At 38.0% G+C, this 22,846-nt stretch overlaps 1 protein-coding gene and 3 non-coding genes across 4 annotated transcripts; all 4 read left to right on the top strand.

Annotated features, from left to right (window-relative positions):
* The first annotated feature begins 9,061 nt into the window (after window positions 1-9,061).
* Window positions 9,062-9,134, top strand: trnak-cuu (transfer RNA lysine (anticodon CUU)). The gene has a single exon. It is a non-coding gene; the product is annotated as a tRNA-Lys (tRNA).
* Window positions 9,135-11,473: 2,339 nt separating this feature from the next.
* trnaq-cug (transfer RNA glutamine (anticodon CUG)) lies at window positions 11,474-11,545 on the top strand. The gene has a single exon. It is a non-coding gene; the product is annotated as a tRNA-Gln (tRNA).
* Window positions 11,546-11,870: 325 nt separating this feature from the next.
* On the top strand, window positions 11,871-11,942 carry trnaq-uug (transfer RNA glutamine (anticodon UUG)). Its single transcript has one exon. It is a non-coding gene; the product is annotated as a tRNA-Gln (tRNA).
* An 8,450-nt stretch (window positions 11,943-20,392) lies between these two features.
* LOC134307237 (E3 ubiquitin/ISG15 ligase TRIM25-like) lies at window positions 20,393-22,336 on the top strand (the record flags this gene model as incomplete). Its single annotated transcript, XM_062990443.1, has 4 exons — window positions 20,393-20,478; window positions 21,297-21,879; window positions 21,997-22,092; window positions 22,268-22,336. Coding segments are annotated over exons 2-4 (744 nt in total), but the record flags the coding sequence as incomplete, so codon positions are not given.
* Between the last annotated feature and the right edge of the window lie 510 nt (window positions 22,337-22,846).

The following is a 22,846-nucleotide window of genomic DNA, read 5'->3' as shown; positions in this document are numbered from 1 at the left end:
AATAGGTGTAGTTTGACTTCACCCATCATGCTTTGTGTCTTCATCTAGTTCATTTGCACACGTTCCATAGATAATGAGCTAGTACTTCACACAAGAAGGTGTGAATAGTTGTCTGATGATTGACCAATGCAGAGTTTTGAACTCGTCTTGGGTCTTTGTCCTCAGCTCTATTTAAGGACTAAACTCTAGACTTGTAGCTGAGTCACTTGGTAAGAAGGATCTTCTGCACGTTCTTCATTAGAAACGACCTGCTGGAGACGCCAGCTTTGTTAAAGTGGCTGCCAGGATTCTAACAGGAAGGTAAAGGGTTTTCTTGTTTGTTTCTTTTACATTTATGTTGCATTTGTTGTTCTTTTTATTTTATTATGTTATTTAATATTATTAGGTTAATATATTCAGATTGTTTAAAATAGCTTTATGCTCATAATTGTGGTGTTTTATGAAGCCATTTTTTACTCCCAGCCCCCCAATATTTACACTTGTGAGCTAATTATTAGTCCTGTCATGAACTGGATTAGATTTGCTTGGTGCAGGACTGATGTTGAGAAAGTCAGATCTCTTATATCTTTATTTATATCAAGTTATTTATAGTTATTTCATTATTAATATCTGCAGTATTTATAAGTATTTTATCCTGATGTTCTTTGAATTCAGATTCTCACTTAGACGTGAAGTGAATTTAATGTTTTTATTACTAGGTGAAGAGTTTAATATTATTGTGGTATTAATGTAGTAAAAGTAATTCTAATTAATCGACTTGTTTCTTTGTTTCTGTTGCTTTCCAAGGAAACAGTTTCTACAGTCTTATCAAAGCATAAACATGAAGAACTTTCATCGCTGCTCAGAGTGTGGGAAGAGTTTTACTATGCAGAGTAATTTCAAACAACACCAGCGCATTCATACAGGAGAGAAGCCATATCAGTGTTCGGAGTGTGGGAAGAGTTTTGCTCAACAGGGTAACCTTCAAAAACACCAGCGTATTCACACAGGAGAGAAACCGTATCACTGCTCAGAGTGTGGAAAGAGTTTTGCTCAACAGGGTAACCTTCAAAAACACCAGCGTATTCACACAGGAGAAAAGCCGTATCACTGCTCAAAGTGTGGAAACAGCTTTGCTGAACATATTACACTTCAAAAACACCAGCATATTCACACAGGAAAGAAACCGTATCACTGCTCAGAGTGTGGGAAGAGTTTTTCTTACAGTAATGCTCTTAAAGTACACCAGCGTGTTCACACAGGAGAGAAACCGCATCACTGCTCAGTGTGGGAAGAGATTTGCTTACTGTAATGCTCTTAAAGTACACCAGCGTATTCACACAGGAGAGAAACCATATTACTGCTCAGTGTGTGGAAAGAGTTTTATTCAAAGTAGTGCCCTTAAAGTACACCAGCGTGTTCACACAGGACAGAAACCATATTACTGCTCAGAGTGCGGAAAGAGTTTTGCTCAACAGGTTATCCTCCAACAACTCCAGCGTATTCACACAGGAGAGAAACTGTATCACTGCTTAGTGTGTAAAAAGTTTTTTGCTTATGAAAGTAATCTTAAACGACATCAACAAACTCACATAGAAAAACTACATCACTGTTAAAAGTGTGGAAAGTATTTTTGTGCATTATTATCTCAAACAACACCAGCACATTCACACAGGAGGTAAAACTGAATGGTTTTCTTTTTCTAGAACTGTTCTACTTCAATTATTGAATATACATCATGGAATGAATATGATTATTAATAATAAAATGTAATGTTGTGAAATGTACCAACCTCAGATCTGAATCTGTTTTTATTCTTTATTCAAGTTTAATCTACTTTAATAAACACAGAACAACTTTTACTTTCAAGTGGAAGAATTTTACCCTGGTCTTTATGGTCTTTGCAAGAATTCTTCATATTATAAATGTTAAGTTTTCATAAATTGCAGTTTTTCTCAATCGCTAAAACACTAAACCCCATTCTTGGAACACAACTGTCAACTGCCAAAACTTGTCTATTGAATGATTCACTAATTTCACAAAACCTTAAACCATTTTCTTCTAGTTTGACACTGTTTCACGTCTGATTCAACCTTTTTGCAAAACTCTAAACACATTCTCACTGACTAACACACATTTCTCATGGCAGTGCACTTTGATGCAAAATGGCACACACATGCCACAAAAGTTAAACACAACAAACACACTATTGTCATCGTTAACACACTACAGGTAAAAACTGTGCACACGTGTCATATCAGTAAAAAAGTGTTAAAATGATTAGGTAAACAGAATAAAAGTTATTTCAGATGCATGTGGCATTTCTGAGCTGTATTGTGACTTTAGCAATAAAGGGCAACAATAGAAGAAGAAGAGAAGGGCATGTCAGAGGTGGTGGACGAGGAGGAAGATGAGGATGACCAAGAACAAGAGCAGTCAAAGCAGTCAATCAAATACTGTATTCTGTGTAAAGCAGCACATTTATACAACAACATAAGGTCTGTCATGATGTGTCACATTTAAACTAAAACCCCGGAGACGCCCCATGAATGTTTACATTTGAACAAAGCTGGATTTATTCTTACAAAGAGGTGGAGAAGAGGTCTCATCTGATAAACATATCAGTTTCATATATCATACATATCAAACATAACTGATCAACCTGCAATTATAGAAATGCCTGATCATTGTGGTGGCAATGTCAACATGTAGCCTAGCAGTTAAGGTACTGGACTAGTAAACTCACTGCAACGTTGCCACTGTTGGACCTTTGAGCATGACCCATAACCCTCAGTTGCTTAGACTGTACACTGTAAGTTGTCTGGATAAAAGTGTCTGCATATTGCTGAAAATGTAAAATGTATGTGCGGCCATCAACAGCAATGGGGTACTACTAACATTTCTGGAGGGTCTACAAGATACTTTGATTGGACTTGAGCAGGGGATCCTGAGCTGAGAGAGCACCACCCTGTGTACATTGTCGTTTGACCAATGTGAGCTTTCACCGTCGTCAAAACGTCGTTAGTGGTTTATCAATAAACTCTGTTTTTTAAATCTAAGCCTTCAACCATACTCCCTCTTCCTAAAATCATTTGATGAATTCTACTTGGCGTACCCAGAAAAATCTGCTCCAGTCAATGGATGCAGTATGTGATGACATTAGAGTGGATTCTTCTCAAGCCTGAATTCTGCATGGATTGTTTTTGCATTGTCTGGATAGGGAGAATATTGCCTGTGATGTACAGTGTATCACAAAAGTGAGTACACCCCTCACATTTCTGCAAATATTTCATTATATCTTTTCATGGGACAACACTATAGAAATAAAACTTGGATATAACTTAGAGTAGTCAGTGTACAACTTGTATAGCAGTGTAGATTTACTGTCTTCTGAAAATAACTCAACACACAGCCATTAATGTCTAAATGGCTGGCAACATAAGTGAGTACACCCCACAGTGAACATGTCCAAATTGTGCCCAAAGTGTCAATATTTTGTGTGACCACCATTATTATCCAGCACTGCCTTAACCCTCCTGGGCATGGAATTCACCAGAGCTGCACAGGTTGCTACTGGAATCCTCTTCCACTCCTCCATGATGACATCACGGAGCTGGTGGATGTTAGACACCTTGAACTCCTCCACCTTCCACTTGAGGATGCGCCACAGGTGCTCAATTGGGTTTAGTCCATCACCTTTACCTTCAGCTTCCTCAGCAAGGCAGTTGTCATCTTGGAGGTTGTGTTCGGGGTCGTTATCGTGTTGGAAAACTGCCATGAGGCCCAGTTTTCGAAGGGAGGGGATCATGCTCTGTTTCAGAATGTCGCAGTACATGTTGGAATTCATGTTTCCCTCAATGAACTGCAGCTCCCCAGTGCCAGCAACACTCATGCAGCCCAAGACCATGATGCTACCACCGCCATGCTTGACTGTAGGCAAGATACAGTTGTCTTGGTACTTCTCACCAGGGCGCCGCCACACATGCTGGACACCATCTGAGCCAAACAAGTTTATCTTGGTTTCGTCAGACCACAGGGCATTCCAGTATCCATGTTCTTGGACTGCTTGTCTTCAGCAAACTGTTTGCTGGCTTTCTTGTGCGTCAGCTTCCTTCTGGGATGACGACCATGCAGACCGAGTTGATGCAGTGTGCGGCGTATGGTCTGAGCACTGACAGGCTGACCTCCCACGTCTTCAACCTCTGCAGCAATGCTGGCAGCACTCATGTGTCTATTTTTTAAAGCCAACCTCTGGATATGACGCCGAACACGTGGACTCAACTTCTTTGGTCGACCCTGGCGAAGCCTGTTCCGAGTGGAACCTGTCCTGGAAAACCGCTGTATGACCTTGGCCACCATGCTGTAGCTCAGTTTCAGGGTGTTAGCAATCTTCTTATAGCCCAGGCCATCTTTGTGGAGAGCAACAATTCTATTTCTCACATCCTCAGAGAGTTCTTTGCCATGAGGTGCCATGTTGAATATCCAGTGGCCAGTATGAGAGAATTGTACCCAAAACACCAAATTTAACAGCCCTGCTTCCCATTTACACCTGGGACCTTGACACATGACACCAGGGAGGGACAACGACACATTTGGGCACAATTTGGACAGGTTCACTGTGGGGTGTACTCACTTATGTTGCCAGCTATTTAGACATTAATGGCTGTGTGTTGAGTTATTTTCAGAAGACAGTAAATCTACACTGCTATACAAGCTGTACACTGACTACTCTAAGTTATATCCAAGTTTCATGTCTATAGTGTTGTCCCATGAAAAGATATAATGAAATATTTGCAGAAATGTGAGGGGTGTACTCACTTTTGTGATACACTGTACATGAAGTCCTGTGGCCTGACCGAGTCCAGAGACATGGTCCTGTGGCAGAATAAATGATTGACTTTGCAAACTGTACATACAATAAATAATTATATTGCACTTCATATACTGTATTTCTTTGTTTGTTACCTAGTATTTAAATATGTAAACACTTCAGTAAATATGTTTTTATTTAAACAAAAAAACATTTCAGAATTCCTGAATAAAGATATTTGGTTTTGCTATGATAATAGCACAGTGTTTTGAATTGTTTTATGTAGTGTGTAATGACTGCTGTGTAGTGTTCATGCATTGGCTGGATTTGTGTGTATTTTGACAGCAATGTGTTTTAGCAACTCAGAAAAACTGTAATATGTGTGTCTACATCACTTCATGTATCTATACGTGTCTAACATATGTATCAATTCTGTTAATATTCATAAGCATACACACACACACACATACACAATACACACACATGCTTCCACATTCACATGTTTTTGCTGTATGTGTTATGTAGATTATTTAGGTAATTTGACTGCTCATTGCTGAGTACTATCAACTTAGTGAATCGACTCTTTCGAATTTATTCCTGACGTTAGAATTAAAGAACCTGATTAAAGAATCAACTCATTTGATTCATTTGAACGCGCAGACTCACTCGCTCTCCCGCTGTGAGCTTCTCAAACTGAACTGCATCTTTCTGTACATGAGGAAGAAATCTATGTAGAGATCTCAAATAACATGAACCTGAAGGTATGAACTTACATTGTAGAAAAGAAAAACAAGCCAGTAGCAGCAGTGTGCACATTAAACCATTTACAGAAGGGTCACTAAGTTTGGCTAATTTAAATAATGGCATGTTTCTGACTTGAATGAGAGGGGCATTAACCCTCCTATTACCTTTAGGGTCAATTTGACCCCATTCAATGTGTAACGTCTTAAAATAAATGATTGACATCATATTTAATGACTTTTCCTAATTTAATGGGGACAACTGGGTAAACATAGAACTAACATGATATGTTTTCAGTGTCCTGTACACATGTTGTACGCATCGGTGTTCTTTAAGGTCAGTTTGACCCCAGGCTGTTTTAGCTGTATAAAACATATAATATATATCAACATTTTACACACATTTGTTTTGGTTGTTTAGGAAGATATTGAGGTCACTATGACATGCAATTTTATAATCTTTAAAAAACGTTAAGGCCCTAACTTAACATACTCATAACTGTAGTAGTGCCAGAACCACTGATAGTTCACACAACATGGGGGAGGGGAACATCGTCCTCGTGAGATTTTTAATATTTCCCATGCTGTGGGGACAGGAAAGTATGGTTTCTGTGAATAGAGACAGAGAATGATGTTGAGGAGGACTCGGATTATGAGGCATCCTCCTCTGATGAGAATGAGACCCTCAGTGTTGACCCTTCTTTTGTTTCTCAACCACCAGCAAACACACTACCTTCCAAAACTGAAAAGTTATTATGGTCTGTCTCCCCACTTGAACAACAGGGTTGACTTAGTGCTGCTAATGTCATCAAAATGGTTCCAGGCCCCACCAGCCATGTACAAGACATAAAATCAGCATTTGAGCTCGTCCTAACACCATCACTTGAAAGGATATACGTAAGATGACAAATTTAGAGAGGTGTGTGTATGGGGACAGTTGGAAAGACTTGGATGTGACCCACTTGCAAGCCTACATTGGGTTGCTTATTTTGGCAGGAGTGTACAGGTCAAAAGGTGAGCAAGTCTTTGGGCTGCTGCACTGTAAAAAAAAAAAATAAGCGTAAAAAAACAGGAAAAAACTGTAAAATTTAAAACAGAGATAAACTGTAAAAAAACGGTAATTATATTTACCATAATTAACATCTATCACTGTAATTTTACAGGAAAGTGTCCTATAATTTCATGAAATCTTCTACTTTCAACATATATTAATTGTTAGAAGAGTGTCATACACCTCTAAAAAAAACTATCTTTAAGAATTATCTTTATAAATGATAAAGAAAAGTTTAAGTACAGACAATTACTACTGTTATCACAAAAAATTAGCATATAAAACAAAAAAAACCCTGTAATTTTAGCCCAATTTTAAATTAACTGTCAGAGGTATTGCAAAAAATATCTGTTAAATTGTCTTTTTTTATTATTTAAATACATTAATAAACTGTCAAAATAAAAGCATTTTCTTTCTCTAAAACATAAGTTAACTGTACTTTTAAATTGTTATTCTTCATTTAAAAAAATATACAAAATACAAAAATTTTAAGTAGGTTAAGATTTGTCTGCATAATACTTACTGTGATATTTTGCAGCTGTTACATGTTATATAGAACTTTAGAACATATATAGAACTTTAAAAATGCAGTATATAAATAGCTTTTGTTAATTTCAGCTTCAAAATGGATCCAAATGCACCACAGTTCAGCTATTTTTGACCCAAATAATTTTCACACAAATGAACAGTAAGTGTAGAAACAAGGAGGTTTTAATGTTATGGCTGATCAGTGTAAGAATCAGATGTCTAACACAATTCAGCATACAATAAGTGCAATCATTATTCATTTCAATGAAAAATGTTTAACAAAGCAGCACACAGTTAAGTGAAATGTCTGCAAAACATGGGCATGAAACACTTATAAATCTGAATTATGTACAAAAAAACAGTGCCAACATTGAAGTTTTCAGAAAGTGCAACCACAGTGGAATTCGATAAACAGTACGTAATACGTACAAGTGTAATACTCAGTATGGACTACATCTCACTGAACAGCTTGGTATTTAGTAATTGAGCTTTATGAGACAGTTTGTTAGCATCTAGTTCCAGAAACAGTTTTTGGAGTACATTAAGTGGAAGGTGGAGGAGTTCAAGGTGTCTAACATCCACCAGCTCCGTGATGTCATCATGGAGGAGTGGAAGAGGATTCCAGTAGCAACCTGTGCAGCTCTGGTGAATTCTATGCCCAGGAGGGTTAAGGCAGTGCTGGATAATAATGGTGGTCACACAAAATATCGACACATTTGGGCACAATTTGTTCACTGTGGGGTGTACTCACTTATGTTGCCAGCCATTTAGACATTAATGGCTGTGTGTTGAGTTATTTTCAGAAGACAGTAAATCTACACTGCTATACAAGTTGTACACTGACTACTCTAAGTTATATCCAAGTTTTATTTCTATAGTGTTGTCCCATGAAAAGATATAATAAAATATTTGCAGAAATGTGAGGGGTGTACTCACTTTTGTGATACACTGTATATACATATATATATAGTATATACATACATACATGCTACTTTGTAATAATTACAGAAATAAACTATAATGGCATTTCCTAAAGAAAGTGCATGTGAGCGCTGAAATCAATCTAAATACAGCATTATTTACATGCAGACTTTATGGCCGGTTGTAGCCGTTATGGACGGACGTAACGAATTCGCGACGAACAGAAAAATTCAAATAACGGAACAAATATTCGTCACATGAAATCTATTCCAATATGTCAGCTGTAGAAGCAATCAATAATGTGCTACGTATTTTTATCTAAGCACAACTTGCATCAAATTGGACAATTTCTCCAAATTTGCAGCCGCAAAATGCACAAGTCACTGTCCGACAGGTTAGCTTCCGTATTAAATAAATACAAACCGGCATTGGGGGAAAACATACACTAACTCGGCTACAATCTGAATGGAAGCGCTGTGTTGCGAATTCGCGACAAGCGGCGTTAAGGGGTTAAATTTTAGGATTTTAATTATTAATTAATTAATTTATTTTACTTTCAATACAACGTGACACCGGCAAGATTAAGAAAGCAAAAATAAAGTGTCCCAAGTGTTTTTGTAACATGTTGCAGACCTGCAATGGCGACTTCTTTATGGTACACAGGAAAGAAAAGGCCGAATGCAGGTGAAAATGTGTTATTTGGAAACCCAGCACTGTGTAAATATTGGACAGAACACATGATGGGTTATTTTAACTTGTTGGGTTGTGCAGTTTAACCATTGTGCTGGATTAAATAAATTTAAGAAAATACAGCATTAAAGCATAATCTCATTAAAATACACTACAATTTAACACTATAATACAATACAATACAGTGACAGTAAGTCTGTGTGTGTTTCTGTTGTTTATTCTGAATTGTGTTTGTTTGTAAACTGTGAATTAGTTCTTAATCTGGTCGTGATGTTAGTGAATTAAACCTACATCTCTCTGATGATCTGATCGATGATCTGTCTGTTTTGACCTGCTGCTTAAGCCCGGCTAGCTCAGTCGGTAGAGCATGAGACTCTTAATCTCAGGGTCGTGGGTTCGAGCCCCACGTTGGGCGAGTATCTTTATTTAACATCTACAGAAACCAAAAGGACGTTCTTCCACTTTGGACAGCCGGTCTCCGGTGACTTATCAGGTGGATATTTGTGTTTGTAGGACTGTTGTTTACTGGTTGTTTTCAGTTACTTATTTCCACTATTCTGTGGGACTACACATTGTTGTTGTGTCTCATATCCATTTGATCATCAGACATGGTTGTGCAATAGAAGGCACTCGTCTGTGGGTGGGCTAGAACTACGAACCTTTCAGTTAACAGCCGAACGCGCTAACCAATTGCGCCACAGAAACACACGCACAGATGTTTCATTGGATGGTACACATGGGTCACATGACTTGCAAGCTTTTACAGAAGGACAGTTACGTTTGGCAAATTGAAATAATGGCATGTTTCTGACTTGAATGAGAGGGACATTAAAATGATCTCACACTTTTCAGAGACAACGTTTGAAGCCCAGATCAATAGTACCTGCTAGTTAGAGAAGGTTCACTTGTTTGTTAGTTTAAGTCCAAAAGCAGGTGTGGCCCATACAGGGATCAAACCCGCGACTTTGGCGTTATTAGCACCACGCTCTAACCAACTGAGCTAAGCGGCCTGTGTGCAAGGGCAGGGCATATACCCACATACCTGATTCTACACTGACAGCCCTTCAGTTATGGACCTCACAGAAACGATGGAGAGCTTTACTGTTGGTCTCAAGTTCGTCTTGGCTGTAGGAGAGGAGACTTAATGAATGAATTCAGTTTAAATATTAATTTAAAAAACTTGATGATTTACCAGGTCGTTTGTTACAGTTTCCTTTCCAGTCGCATCTCTACAAAAACCAAAACACTCAATCTGTAAAAGAAAGACACGTGCATGAATGTGATTAGGTTCTAAGATTTTCTAATGTTGTGCTCACTATTAAAAGTCAAGAAGTTTTAAGGTTTAAAAAAAAAAATCATTTAGGTTTTTTTTTCTGCTCTTAAACATAGTAGAGGGCCACTTAAGAACACACCAGGGTTAAGTAACTTGTCAAAGTGCATCTTTTAAAGGGACTATAACAAAGTACATACATAACACATAAAAAACAGTTTAACGTAGAAAGCACTTACTAGTCTAGAGGTTCATGTCAAAGTGTCTGAACTGAGATTCGATGGCAAGTGGAGAAGTGAAATCCTCAATTTGTTTTGGATCATTTTTTCCAAGAGCATTTGTGATGGACCTGAGTAGGTCGAGCTTTTCATTATGTTGTTGTAGCAGCAGCTCTAATACAGTCAAAATTTCTCTCTCCATTACTATTAGTACCAGTACCAGGGTGTGTCATGGTATGGGGGTGTGTCAGTACCATTTGGAATTGTGTTTGTTTGTAAACTGTGAATTAGTTCTTAATCTGGTCGTGATGTTAGTGAATTAAACCTACATCTCTCTGATGGTCTGACTGATGAGCTCTCTGTTCTGACCTGCTGCTTAAGCCCGGCTAGCTCAGTCGGTAGAGCATGAGACTCTTAATCTCAGAGTCGTTGGTTCGAGCCCCACGTTGGGCGAGTATCTTCATTTAACATCTACTGAAACCAAAAGGACGTTCTTCCACTTTGGACAACCGGTGTCTGGTGACTTATCAGGTGGATATTTGTGCTTGTAGGACTGTTGTTTACTGGATGTTTATCAGTTACTTATTTCCACTATTCTGTGGGACTACAGAATGTAGTTGTTGTTTCTCATATCCGTTTGATCAACAGGCAGGTTGTGCAATAAAAGACACTCGTCCCTGGGTGGGCTCGAATCACCAACCTTTCGGTTAACAGCCGAACGCGCTAACCGATTGCGCCACAGAGACGCAGGCACAGCTGTTTCATTGGACGGTACACACGGGTCACATGACTTGCTAACTTTTACAACAGGGCAATTAAGTTTGGCAAATTAAAATAATCACATGTGTCTGACCTGAATGAGAGGGGCATTAAAACGACCTCACACTTGTCAGAGAAAACGTTTGAAGCTCAGGTTAATAGGATCTGCTAGTTAGAGAAGGATCACTTGTTTGTTAGTTTAAGTCCTAAAGTGGGTTTACAGCTCCATCTACCGGCCAACTGAGTCCTGAACTTGGTGCAATTTTCCAACAGTGGAACGTTTTGTTGTGATTTTGATACTTGGGTGGCAATGTTTAACTAAAATTACTTTTATTTAGTGTTTAAAACTTCTAAATTACCTCAGTTTGTTCAATTGATTTCAATCAATTATATCAATCACGTAAGTTTAAATCACTTGAGATGTAAAAGTAAAGTCTGAAGTTGTGTAGTTTTGCTTTATTTACTCAGCAAATGGCGAATCATTACGTTTAGTTTTTGTGGTGTCAGGGTTCCATGGTGTAATGGTTAGTACTCTGGACTCTGAATCCAGTGATCTGAGTTCAAATCTCGGTGGGACCTTACTGCTTTTATTTGGGGCCGGTGTGAGGTCCAAGATTGAGAAACATTAGCAGTTTCAGGATGGTAGCATTCAGCGCATGTGCAGTACAACAGAGCATCACAATTGCTTGTGCTAGTTTAGAGTCACCTTAAATTACATGTTAATTTCCATCCATTCATCCAGCTTGAATATCATAATATCACTAGTAGTGTTATAGTGTTCCACATGTGACTGCTCCATCCCAAAATATAATCGCAAATCATTGTTTACAGCGCCATCTAACAGCCAACTTGCTCTTAAATGACTAATTATTCACTTTTGGACTTAAGTAAGACCTCACTGTGTGGTTCCATGGTGTAATGGTTAGCACTCTGGACTTTGAATCCAGTGATACGAGTTCAAATCTCGGTGGAACCTGGTTTTATTTAGGTAAAAACACTGTTATCAATGCTGAGTAGAGAATAGTGTTCCACATATGACTGCTCTATGCCGAATTGTAACACCAAAAGCAGTGGCGGCTGGTGCTAAAAAATTTGAGGGGGCGCAAACAAAACAACAAATTAAAAACAAAACAATAAAAAAACAAGCCTTTAAAAGTAGCACTATTTGAACATGAAGTTTGCCCTCCTTTCCTTCTGTCTTGCAAATTTCTCAATGACATTATGGTTAAAGTCAGTAATCTCAGTCACTAGTCTCTTCTCCATTGACAACATGGCCAATGCATTCAGCCTGTCCTGGGTCATAGAGTTTCTCAGAAAAGTTTTAATTCTTTTCAAGGTTGAGAAGCACCTTTCAGCTTCTGCTGTGGTCATGGGTGTGGTGATGAGGATCTTCAGGAGAGTGACAGTCTCTGAAAATACTTCTTCAAGATTATTTTCCATAAACATCTGGAATAGGCCCACAGCACCACAACAGGCTTTGAACTCTTCCCTGCTGTAGATAAGACTAAGCTCTGTCTTCAGCTTACCTTGATTGAGCACTGGATAGGCTTTTAAGGTGTTGCTCGGTGCATCTTCAGGAAATGCTGTCTTGTATTGTTCAAACCTGTCCCCCTGCAAGAGTGTGGCACTAACAAGGTGGTTTGTGAAGGAAAAGCGCTCACTGGTGTGTCCCAGTATGATATCACAGACCTAGAGAAGGATAAACATGAAAATTATGAAGTGATCATAATTTATTTATTTCACATCTAAATAGTTATTTTTCTATCACTGTTGAAATTTAGTCATAGATCAAGTCATAGAAATGAGTTTGCTGCCATTTTCAAGACAAAATGTGTTAAAGCATTTTTGGAACAGCATTTTTGTGGGACAGGTTTATAGAAAATTCAGGAACCAAATGTTATGAGAATTTGTTTTATTCCATATTACCCATATATTGCAGTACAGCAAGAATAATAACATATATTGCTGACAAGCATTACACCAACATACACTGATCATTCATGCATAGCATAGAAACAGCTCTAAACAAATCTAATTGGACTGTGACTTCCACAACTCACCTCTGCAGCAATCCTTTCATGGTGTTCTACACTGAGTGTCCGACGCTTCTTTACTGGCTGACCGCTACCTTCACTGCTTTGTCCAACCATGGAATGGAGAGAATTTCTGCAAAGGAAAAAAATTACAATAACAATAATAATAACAATAATACTAATAAACAAAAGAGGAAAATGTACAACGATTACCTGATCTTTTGAATGTCCTGCTGGAACTGCTGAATGCTCTCCTTGATATAAACTGAATCTATGACCTTCTTCTGGAGTTTGGAATAGAGGAGGTCCACATGAGGCATGATATGGTGGAAAAGCTGCAGAAAGAACTTAAAATCCTGATCCTCCAGTAGCATGGCAAACGCACCTGCCTCTCTGACAGTAATGGGGTCAAAGTCACCAGAGTCTCGTATGCTTTCAAAACAGCGAATGAGGTCCTCTCTGTGTTCAAACACAGTATTGATGGTACGGCTGTGAAAGTTCCATCTGATATTGCTGAATGCTGGTAGTCTGTGCGCCACAACTCTATCAAGAATACTTGTGCGCTTGGGTGATCTGGAAAAAAAGCTGGCAAATCCACCAAGGTTAGAAAAAAAAATTCTCACTTTGGTTATGTGAGAAGTAGCCTGCTGCATTATCAGATTGAGCTGATGTGTGTAGCAGTGGATGTAGTGTGCATTTGGGTACATGTCTTGTATCTTCTTCTGAAAACCCCAAATTCAATATCTCAGAAAATTAGAATATTACTTAAGACCAATACAAAAAAAGGATTTTTAGAAATGTTGGCCAATTGAAAAGTATGAAGATGAAAAGTATGAGCATGTACAGCACTCAATACTTAGTTGGGGCTCCTTTTGCCTGGATTACTGCAGCAATGCGGCGTGGCATGGAGTCGATCAGTCTGTGGCACTGCTCAGGTGTTATGAGAGCCCAGGTTGCTCTGATAGTGGCCTTCAGCTCTTCTGAATTGTTGGGTCTGGCGTATCGCATCTTCCTCTTCACAATACCCCATAGATTTTCTATGGTGTTAAGGTCAGGCAAGTTTGCTGGCCAATTAAGAACAGGGATACCATGGTCCTTAAACCAGGTACTGGTAGCTTTGGCACTGTGTGTAGGTGCCAAGTCCTGTTGGAAAATGAAATCTGCATCTCCATAAAGTTGGTCAGCAGCAGGAAGCATGAAGTGCTCTAAAACTTCCTGGTAGACGGCTGCGTTGACCTTGGACCTCAGAAAACACAGTGGACCAACACCAGCAGATGACATGGCACTCCAAACCATCACTGACTGTGGAAACTTTACACTGGACCTCAAGCAACGTGGATTCTGTGCCTCTCCTCTCTTCCTTCAGACACTGGGACCTTGATTTCCAAAGGTAATGCAAAATTTACTTTCATCAGAGAACATAACTTTGGACCACTCAGCAGCAGTCCAGTCCTTTTTGTCTTTAGCCCAGGCGAGACGCTTCTGACGCTGTCTCTTGTTCAAGAGTGGCTTGACACAAGGAATGCGACAGCTGAAACCCATGTCTTGCATACGTCTGTGCGTGGTGGTTCTTGAAGCACTGACTCCAGCTGCAGTCCACTCTTTGTGAATCTCCCCCACAATTTTGAATGGATTTTGTTTCACAATCCTCTCCAGGGTGCGGTTATCCCTATTGCTTGTACACTTTTTTTTCTACCACATCTTTTCCTTCCCTTCGCCTCTCTATTAATGTGCTTGGACACAGAGCTCTGTGAACAGCCAGCCTCTTTAGCAATGACCTTTTGTGTCTTGCCCTCCTTGTGCAAGGTGTCAATGGTCGTCTTTTGGACAACTGTCGAGTTAGCAGTCTTCCCCATGATTGTGTATGAAAGGCCTTTGCAGGTGTTTTGAGTTAATTAACTGATTAGAGTGTGGCACCAGGTGTCTTCAATATTGTACCTTGTCACAATATTCTAATTTTCTGAGATACTGAATTTGGGGTTTTCATTAGTTGTCAGTTATAATCATCAACATTAAAAGAAATAAACATTTGAAATATATCAGTCTGTGTGTAATGAATGAATATAATATACAAGTTTCACTTTTTGAATGGAATTACTGAAATAAATCAACTTTTTCATGATATTCTAATTTTATGACCAGCACCAGTATTTTATGATTTCTTACACGAATGAAAATAGTCAACATACTACAAAAACAATTTTATGTTAATTTTAAGATTACGTCCATTTATCTAAAAAAAAAGTTATAACGAAACCGTTTATCAAGCTCCCGCTTCAGCTAATCAGTTAGGGACCGTAATAAAACTAACGGTGAAACGTAGGAGACATTTACTCTGCACTTATTCAGACAAATAAATCCATTTAAATCTTGTATGATTTGATGAATTAATGTCAAACAATTTTTACACAATCACATCAATGTTTCTCACCTACTACACACACCTTATTTTTTGAAATAACAGTATTTATTTTACATTACATTTAAATAAAGATAAACAAATCTGTAATAAATGTATATTTCAAATATACAAATTATATTTCCAAAAATACAAATCATACAAGATTTAAATGGATTTATTTGTCTGGATAAGTGCAGAGTGAATGGCTACTACGTTTCACCGTTAGTTTTATGACTGTCCCTAACTCATGGAGTGGGAGCTTGATAAACGGTTTCATTATAACCTTTCTTTAGATAAATAGACGTAATCTCAAAATTAACAAAATTGTTTTTGTAGTATGTTGACTATTTTCATTCGTGTAAGAAATCATAAAATAAGTAGGTCTTATGTGTTTTTTGAAGCACTTATTTAGATCGGAATGCCGAATGTCAGACAGATGTTGAATATTAAACTAAGTTTAGACATTATTGTTCCTAAAGGAGAATCTTGATTGGCATGTCAAGCTGCAAGGTTACACAAGTTACAGCATCATGCATGTATCAGCAGATATGCTTCAGTCAGCTATGCAGCATTTAAGGTAATGAACTTTTCTCGTTATAACGACATCATTTTCTCGTTTTAACGACATCCTTTTCTCGTTATAACGACATACTTTCTCGTTATAACAACATCTTTTCTCGTTTTAACAACATTCTTTTCTCATTATAACGACATCTTTTCTCGTTATAACGACATCCTTTTCTCGTTATAACGACATCCTTTTCTCGTTATAACGACATCCTTTTCTCGTTATAACGACATACTGATGGTATTTTTTTTTTCTGTGTGGCAGCAATACGCTTCTGTAATTATTGTTATTATTATTATTATGCTGTGTGTTATTGTGTCACTCTCTACATAGGATCCACCAATGGATCGCTGTTCCGCTCGGAGGCTTGGCGGACTTCAGCGAATGGGATTGCAGCACTTCAGCAGCGTCATAGGTTCCATCAGCCAATCCTCGCGGGTGATCCGGGAGCGGAGGCGGGACTTAACGCTTAAGAACCCATTTTTCATTCTGGAGCTCAGCTCACTGTATTAGCGGTTATTGTTAGTGGTTGTGCGGATTGGTGTAAGTGTTAGTTGCTAGGTAACCTGTGTTTGTGTGTGTTGTGGTTGTTTCTGTGTATGTGGGTGTGTGTTGTAACTACAGCGCTATTGTAAATAACTCGTCTCACTTATCACCTGTATACATTTAGTGCTGGTAATTGCGGTTCATTTTATGAGTCAGTCACTCAGTAATGTGATCCGGTTCACTTGAGTCACTTGGGTCCCGCCCGCACCCGTCCAGTAAATAAAATAAATTACAACTGTAAGGATCCACAGAAACATTATTAGGTTACAGGTGTTTATTTTAAATTTTAACTTTAATTTAAATTCCACACACCAAAAAACAAACAAACACAAATGACAACAAATGGATCATGGGGGATAGGGACAAGGATGGGGGAGAGGCAGGTGGTGTATTATCATTATGAAGTGTTATTGTTCTGTGGAAACAAGTAGATTCCTTTTAATAACAATAAATGTATTTAAGATTATTCCATTTAATAACAATCTAAATTCAAATGGAAATGAGCCTAGATGACATTTTAGTTGACATAAAATTTAAAGTAAAATCATAATGTCCAGCTATTACCAACCATTTTTTTTTCAAAGCCTGAAATGGTATTCCAAATACAATTTGTAGCAAAAAATAGGTTTATTTATGTATTCATTTTTTAACTGAAAACACACTGCAGCAGAGATTTTGGCCCACTCCTCCATACAGATCTTCTCCAGATATTTCAGGTTTCGGGGCTGTCACTGGGCAACATTGAGTTTCAGCTTCCTCCAAAGATTTTCTATTGGGTTCAGGTCTGGAGACTGGCTAGGCCACTCCAGGACCTTGAAATGCTTCTTACGGAGCCACTCCTTAGTTGCCCTGGCTGTGTGTTTTGGGTCATTGTCATGCTGGAAGACCCAGCCACGACCCACCTTCAATGCTCTTACTGAGGGAAGGAGGTTGTTGGCCAAAATCTCGCTATACATGACTGCATCCATCCTCCCTTCAATACGGTGCAGTCGTCCTGTCCCCTTTGCAGAAAAGCACCCCCAAAAGTATGATGTTTCCACCCCCATGCTTCATGGTTGGGACGGGTTGTACTCATCCTCCTTCTTTCTCCAAACACGGTGAGTGGAGTTGATACCAAAAAGCTCTATTTTGGTCTCATCTGACCACATGACCTTCTCCCATGCCTCCTCTGGATCATCCAGATTGGCGAACTGCAAACAGGCCTGGACATGTGCTGGCGTGAGCAGGGGGACCTTGCTTGCCCTGCAGGATTTTCATGGCAGCGTAGTGTTTTACTAACGGCAATCTTTGAGACTGTGGTCCCAGCTCTCTTCGGGTCATTGACCAGGTCCTCCCTAGTGGTTCTGGGCTGATTCCTGACCTTTCTCAGGATCATCCTTACCCCAAGAGGTGAGATCTTGCATGGAGCAGCAGACAGAGGAAGATTGACAGTCTTTTAATTTTCTAATAATTGCGCCAACTTCCTAGCCTTGTGCAGGTCTACAATTTTGTCCCTGGTGTACCTTAGAAAGCTCTTTGGTCTTGGCCATGGTGAAGAGGTTGGAGTGTGATTGATTGAGTGTGTGGACAGGTGTCTTTTATACAGGTTACGAGTTCAAACAGGTGCAATAAATACAGGTAATGAGTGCAGAATAGGAGGGCTTCAAAGAAAAACTAACAGGTCTGTGAGAGCCAGAATTCTTGCTGGTTGGTAGGTGATCAAATACTAATTTCTTGCAATAAAATGCAAATTAATTATTTAAAAATCATACAATGTGATTATCTGGATTTTTTAAAAAATTCTGTCTCTCACAGTTGAAGTGTAGCCTACGATAAAAATTACAGGCCTCTCCATTTTTTTTGTAGGTGGGAAAACAAATACTTATTTTCCCCACTGTATAAGCAAGACACTTTAACCCTAATGTTTAGTTACGCACATCTTCACAAACAACTTGGGGGCTGATTTGACTGAGCATTTCGAAGTGGATGCTGGCTTGACCTCAGTTTCGGCGCAACAAGGAGAGATGATTGTGGCACCATCCAATTAGGAAACGTTTCATCTCAAAGTTTACATACACTTGGAAAGAACTTGTGTTTCAGTGTAGTACTCGGATTTTAATGATTGTTTCAGCTGTTTCTCTCTAATCCATCCTTTTTTTTTTTACCAGAACGATGCATTTTGGATATCTGTGTGTGACTGGTTAGATAAACTCCACTGAGGTGCCGCCCTTGTTGATCCACACAGCTGTATGAGAAGTGTATAACATGGATGAGCAGGATAAACAAGCCTCAAAATCTTATTACATTAAATAAAAAATTTATAATCTCACTGAATATATGAAGGTGCATGGATGTTCATTTTCACAATAGCTGACTGATACAACTTACAACTTATTTAATAATAATTATTGCAGTAATCTGTCTTTTTCATCATTTTGTTTTTAATATTCTGTGTATAAAGTGAATTTTATGTACGTCTACTATAAACCATTAGCAAACTACTAAATGTGGCTATATTAGACTTTTACTGTAACATTTATATGTATAACTTAACAAAAAAGATATAATGTATTAGGCTGATCAACTTTCAAAACTATATAAAAGTCCAGAATGTAGCTTATTCATCTTGAAATTTCCAGTTTTCCAGAAGTGTAGCATCTCTACTGAGAAAAAATATGTGGGAGATTCTTCAATTGCATGCTCTTTTTACCATCTTAACTTTTGAAAAATAAAATTAGTAATAATTTAGTTTTAATTATGTCAAGATAATGCTAACATGCTTTAGAGGAAAGACTTAATGATGGCTACAATTGAGCTTATATGGAATATTTCATATTTATTTGCGAAGTGGCATAGCAAAATGTCATTATGTGTTGGCAATGACATGTTGCGGTAATGACAATTTTTACTTTTTTTAAGAAAAAAACTAGGCCATGGATTTGCTAAAGCTAGTCAACAGCTACTACAAGATGCACTTTAAATACATATAAATAATGTGTACATTTCTTTTTTTTTGGTAAAGTACTGCCATATTGATGTAAATGGTAACGACCACTGAATAAATATACTCTATGATCAGGAGGAATACATGATTAAATTACTCACATTTCCATCTTCTCTAATGGTTGGCATGTGCTTCCTTGCGAGTCTTTGTTTCCATGGTTACAACATAAACAAGTGTTACCTTCAAATGATTCCCTACAGAAAGCATACACTGTTGCGGTAATGACGATAATGCTGGGGACAGTAATATATTGCTCAAAAATATGCATCGGTTGTACAAATATGAAAAAAAAAAAAAAAATTGTTTCTTTTTGAGTTATTATAAAACTCATATTGTGATTTTTATAATGAATTGATCACTTTTTAGCTTTTTATCAGAGCAGAGTTTAAATCATCATAAAAAATGGAAATCATAATTATTTTGGTATGTAATTTTTTTTATTGATGCAATGAATGATCTTTTTAATACCTAAAATATTTGTTTTGTAATAAAGTATTTTTAACACAAATTTATAACCTAGGGACGTAAAAGTTCCCCCAATTGAAGAATCACCCATTTATTTGAAATAAAAAGCAGTGAAAACAATTGCAGGATAAGGCATGACAATAATGTGTTTGTGTTTTATTTAAAACCAAACTGAATGATAAATGGTTTCCTCCAATAAATCAGCGCTCTGTCCAGCGTGTATTTCTGAATTACATTCAGTGTTAACAAGTAAAAAAAGGACACACCGTGACCCTGACCAGGCGATCTCTCTCTCTCTCTCTCTCTCTCTCTCTCTCTCTCTCTCTCTCCTCCCTCCCTCTCTCTCTCTCTCTCTCCCTCCCTCTCTCTCTCTCTCTCTCTCCCTCCCTCTCTCTCTCTCTCTCTCTCCTTTAGTTCAGCAGAAGTGAAACTGATCTGACTCTGTTCTGTTCGAGTGCGGATCTGTTCCGTGTCTGTGTTTGTAGTTTTGTTGATAATTGAAGTTGATGAACACAGGTGAGTTTATACATTTCCACACTTCTGTACATTACTGTGTATTGTTACTTTATGTAGTTCAGGTTGTTGATTTGATTTAAACACACTTGTTTTGAACAGAACACTCATGAACTAAACCAGGAAGTCTTGGACATTCGCCTGACATTCGAGTTTCTTTCGGCTCGTTCTCGGCTAATAAACATCCAAAAATGAATGAAACTGCATTAACTGATTCTGCAGTGAACAAGGAACAAACTACAATCAAATATGTTTAAAACGTTTTTTTTTCTGTACATTTTTATTTTCTGTTATTTTGTAAATGTGAGCTTCATCTGCGTTGAAATGCTAAGTTAGTGCTAAGGGAGCGTCTAAAAAGTGCATGAAGCTGAGGTGTAGTTATTACCCAGTGGCATGTACCATTCAATACAACTGTATAAAGTCCTACAGTGTGGGTACAGTAACAATATATAGTGTCAAAAATTCTAAAAACAATCATTTTAATATAATAAACGATGCAATAGATACCTCGTGACATGTACCACCCACTACACTTAAATTACAGAAACAAACCCTACAGTATGGGTACAGTACTAAAGAAAACTAAAAAAAAAAATTTTTCATAAAACCAAGGATGTAGTAGTTAACTAGTCACCTGTACAACTTACTACAACCACAATACAAATTAAAAGTCCCACAGCATGAGTACAATAGGCAATAAAAAATTTTAAAAATGAGATCAAGAAACGTAAACATGAACATAACGCTCACAAACAAAACCAGGAAGTCTGAGCTGCTGTAAATAACTTGATGTGTTTACTGGTGTTTCTGTTTACGTGTAGAAAAATGGCCGAGTCCAAAATTTCAGTAGCTCAGGATGAGTTCAGCTGTTCAGTCTGTCTGGAAACACTGAAGGATCCAGTAACTATATCATGTGGACACAGTTTCTGTATGGTGTGTATTAATAACTGCTGGGATCAGGAGGATGATAAAGGAACATATAGCTGTCCACAGTGTAGACAAACCTTCACTCCAAGACCTGTTGTGAGTAAAAACATTATTCTGACTGGAGTTGTGGAGAACCTAAGGAAAAGAAAATTCCAAGATCCACTTTCTACTGGACCTGAAGATGTGAATTGTGATTCCTGCACTAGGAAAAAATACAAAGCTGTTAAATCCTGTCTGGTGTGTTTGGCCTCTTTCTGTGAAACTCACCTCCAACTTCACTATGAATCTCCTGCTTATAAGAAGCACAAGCTGGTTGAAGCCTCCAGACGACTCCAGGAGCAGATCTGCTCTCAGCATAATAAACTGCTGGAGGTTTACTGTCGTACTGATCAGCAGTGTATCTGCATGTTGTGTATGCTAGACAATCATAAAGGACATGATACAATATCAGCTGCAGCAGAAAGAACTAAGAAACAGGTACAAATATTATACAGCTCTCTTTAAGAAGGAACAACTCATTAGCATTTACACTGAAGTTGTTTATGTGGTGCTCGTACACAATACAAGTAAATTCTGAATTGTTATTCTGTGTAGAAGCAGCTGCTGGAGATCCAGAGAAAATTCCAGGAGAATATCCAGAATAGAGAGAAGGAACTTTGTGAGCTAATAAATGCTGTGAAGTCTCACAAGGTAAGTTTTATAAACAAAAAGCTGGACTAGAACTCTTTCTTATATTTGGGAAGTAGAGTACATCTGCCTCTCTCTATGATTAGATCACTAACTTGTTTAAAATGTCTTCTGATTTTTTATTTTATTTCTAAATATCTGAGTGAGAAACGTTTCCTCTTTCTGAATCTTCTAACAGTGTTCTGCACAGACAGCAGTGGAGAACATTGAGTGGATCTGTACTGAACTAATCAACTCAATTAACAGAAGATGCTCTGAACTAAAAGATCTGATTAGAGATCGAGAGACAGCAGAAGTAAGTCAAGCTGAAAAAGTCCTGAAACGGGTGGAGGCAGAGATTGTAGAGCTGAAGAGGAAAGATGCTGAACTGGAACTCCTTTCACACACAGAAGATCCCGTCCATTTCCTCCAGGTAACAGCACTAAAAATAAAAACTACAGTGGTGGAAAGGTGGGTGATTTTATTATTAGATCAGATGACAGCAAAATAAATGTAGGAGGATGTGAATAAATTATTACAAAAAATAAATAAATAAAAATAAATCTTAGTAAAATGTAAATAATTTTATTATTGCTGCACCAGTCCAAGTAATAATATACGGTGGTATTTTGTAACTTGACACCCCCTAAACCTGAATCTGTGAAACTTGATGCCTTTCGTTGAGAAATTTGTACCCTTAAACTTAATGTTTGACTTGAACTCGAAGTATACTTGTACTACAAGTAACCTGATATGTGTGCGACTGCTGTTTTGTTCA

The sequence above is a fragment of the Trichomycterus rosablanca genome, unplaced genomic scaffold (genome assembly GCF_030014385.1).
Source record: "Trichomycterus rosablanca isolate fTriRos1 unplaced genomic scaffold, fTriRos1.hap1 scaffold_258, whole genome shotgun sequence".
NCBI classification, from domain to species: Eukaryota; Metazoa; Chordata; class Actinopteri; order Siluriformes; family Trichomycteridae; genus Trichomycterus; species Trichomycterus rosablanca.
This window is presented reverse-complemented; position numbering and strand designations above follow the sequence as displayed.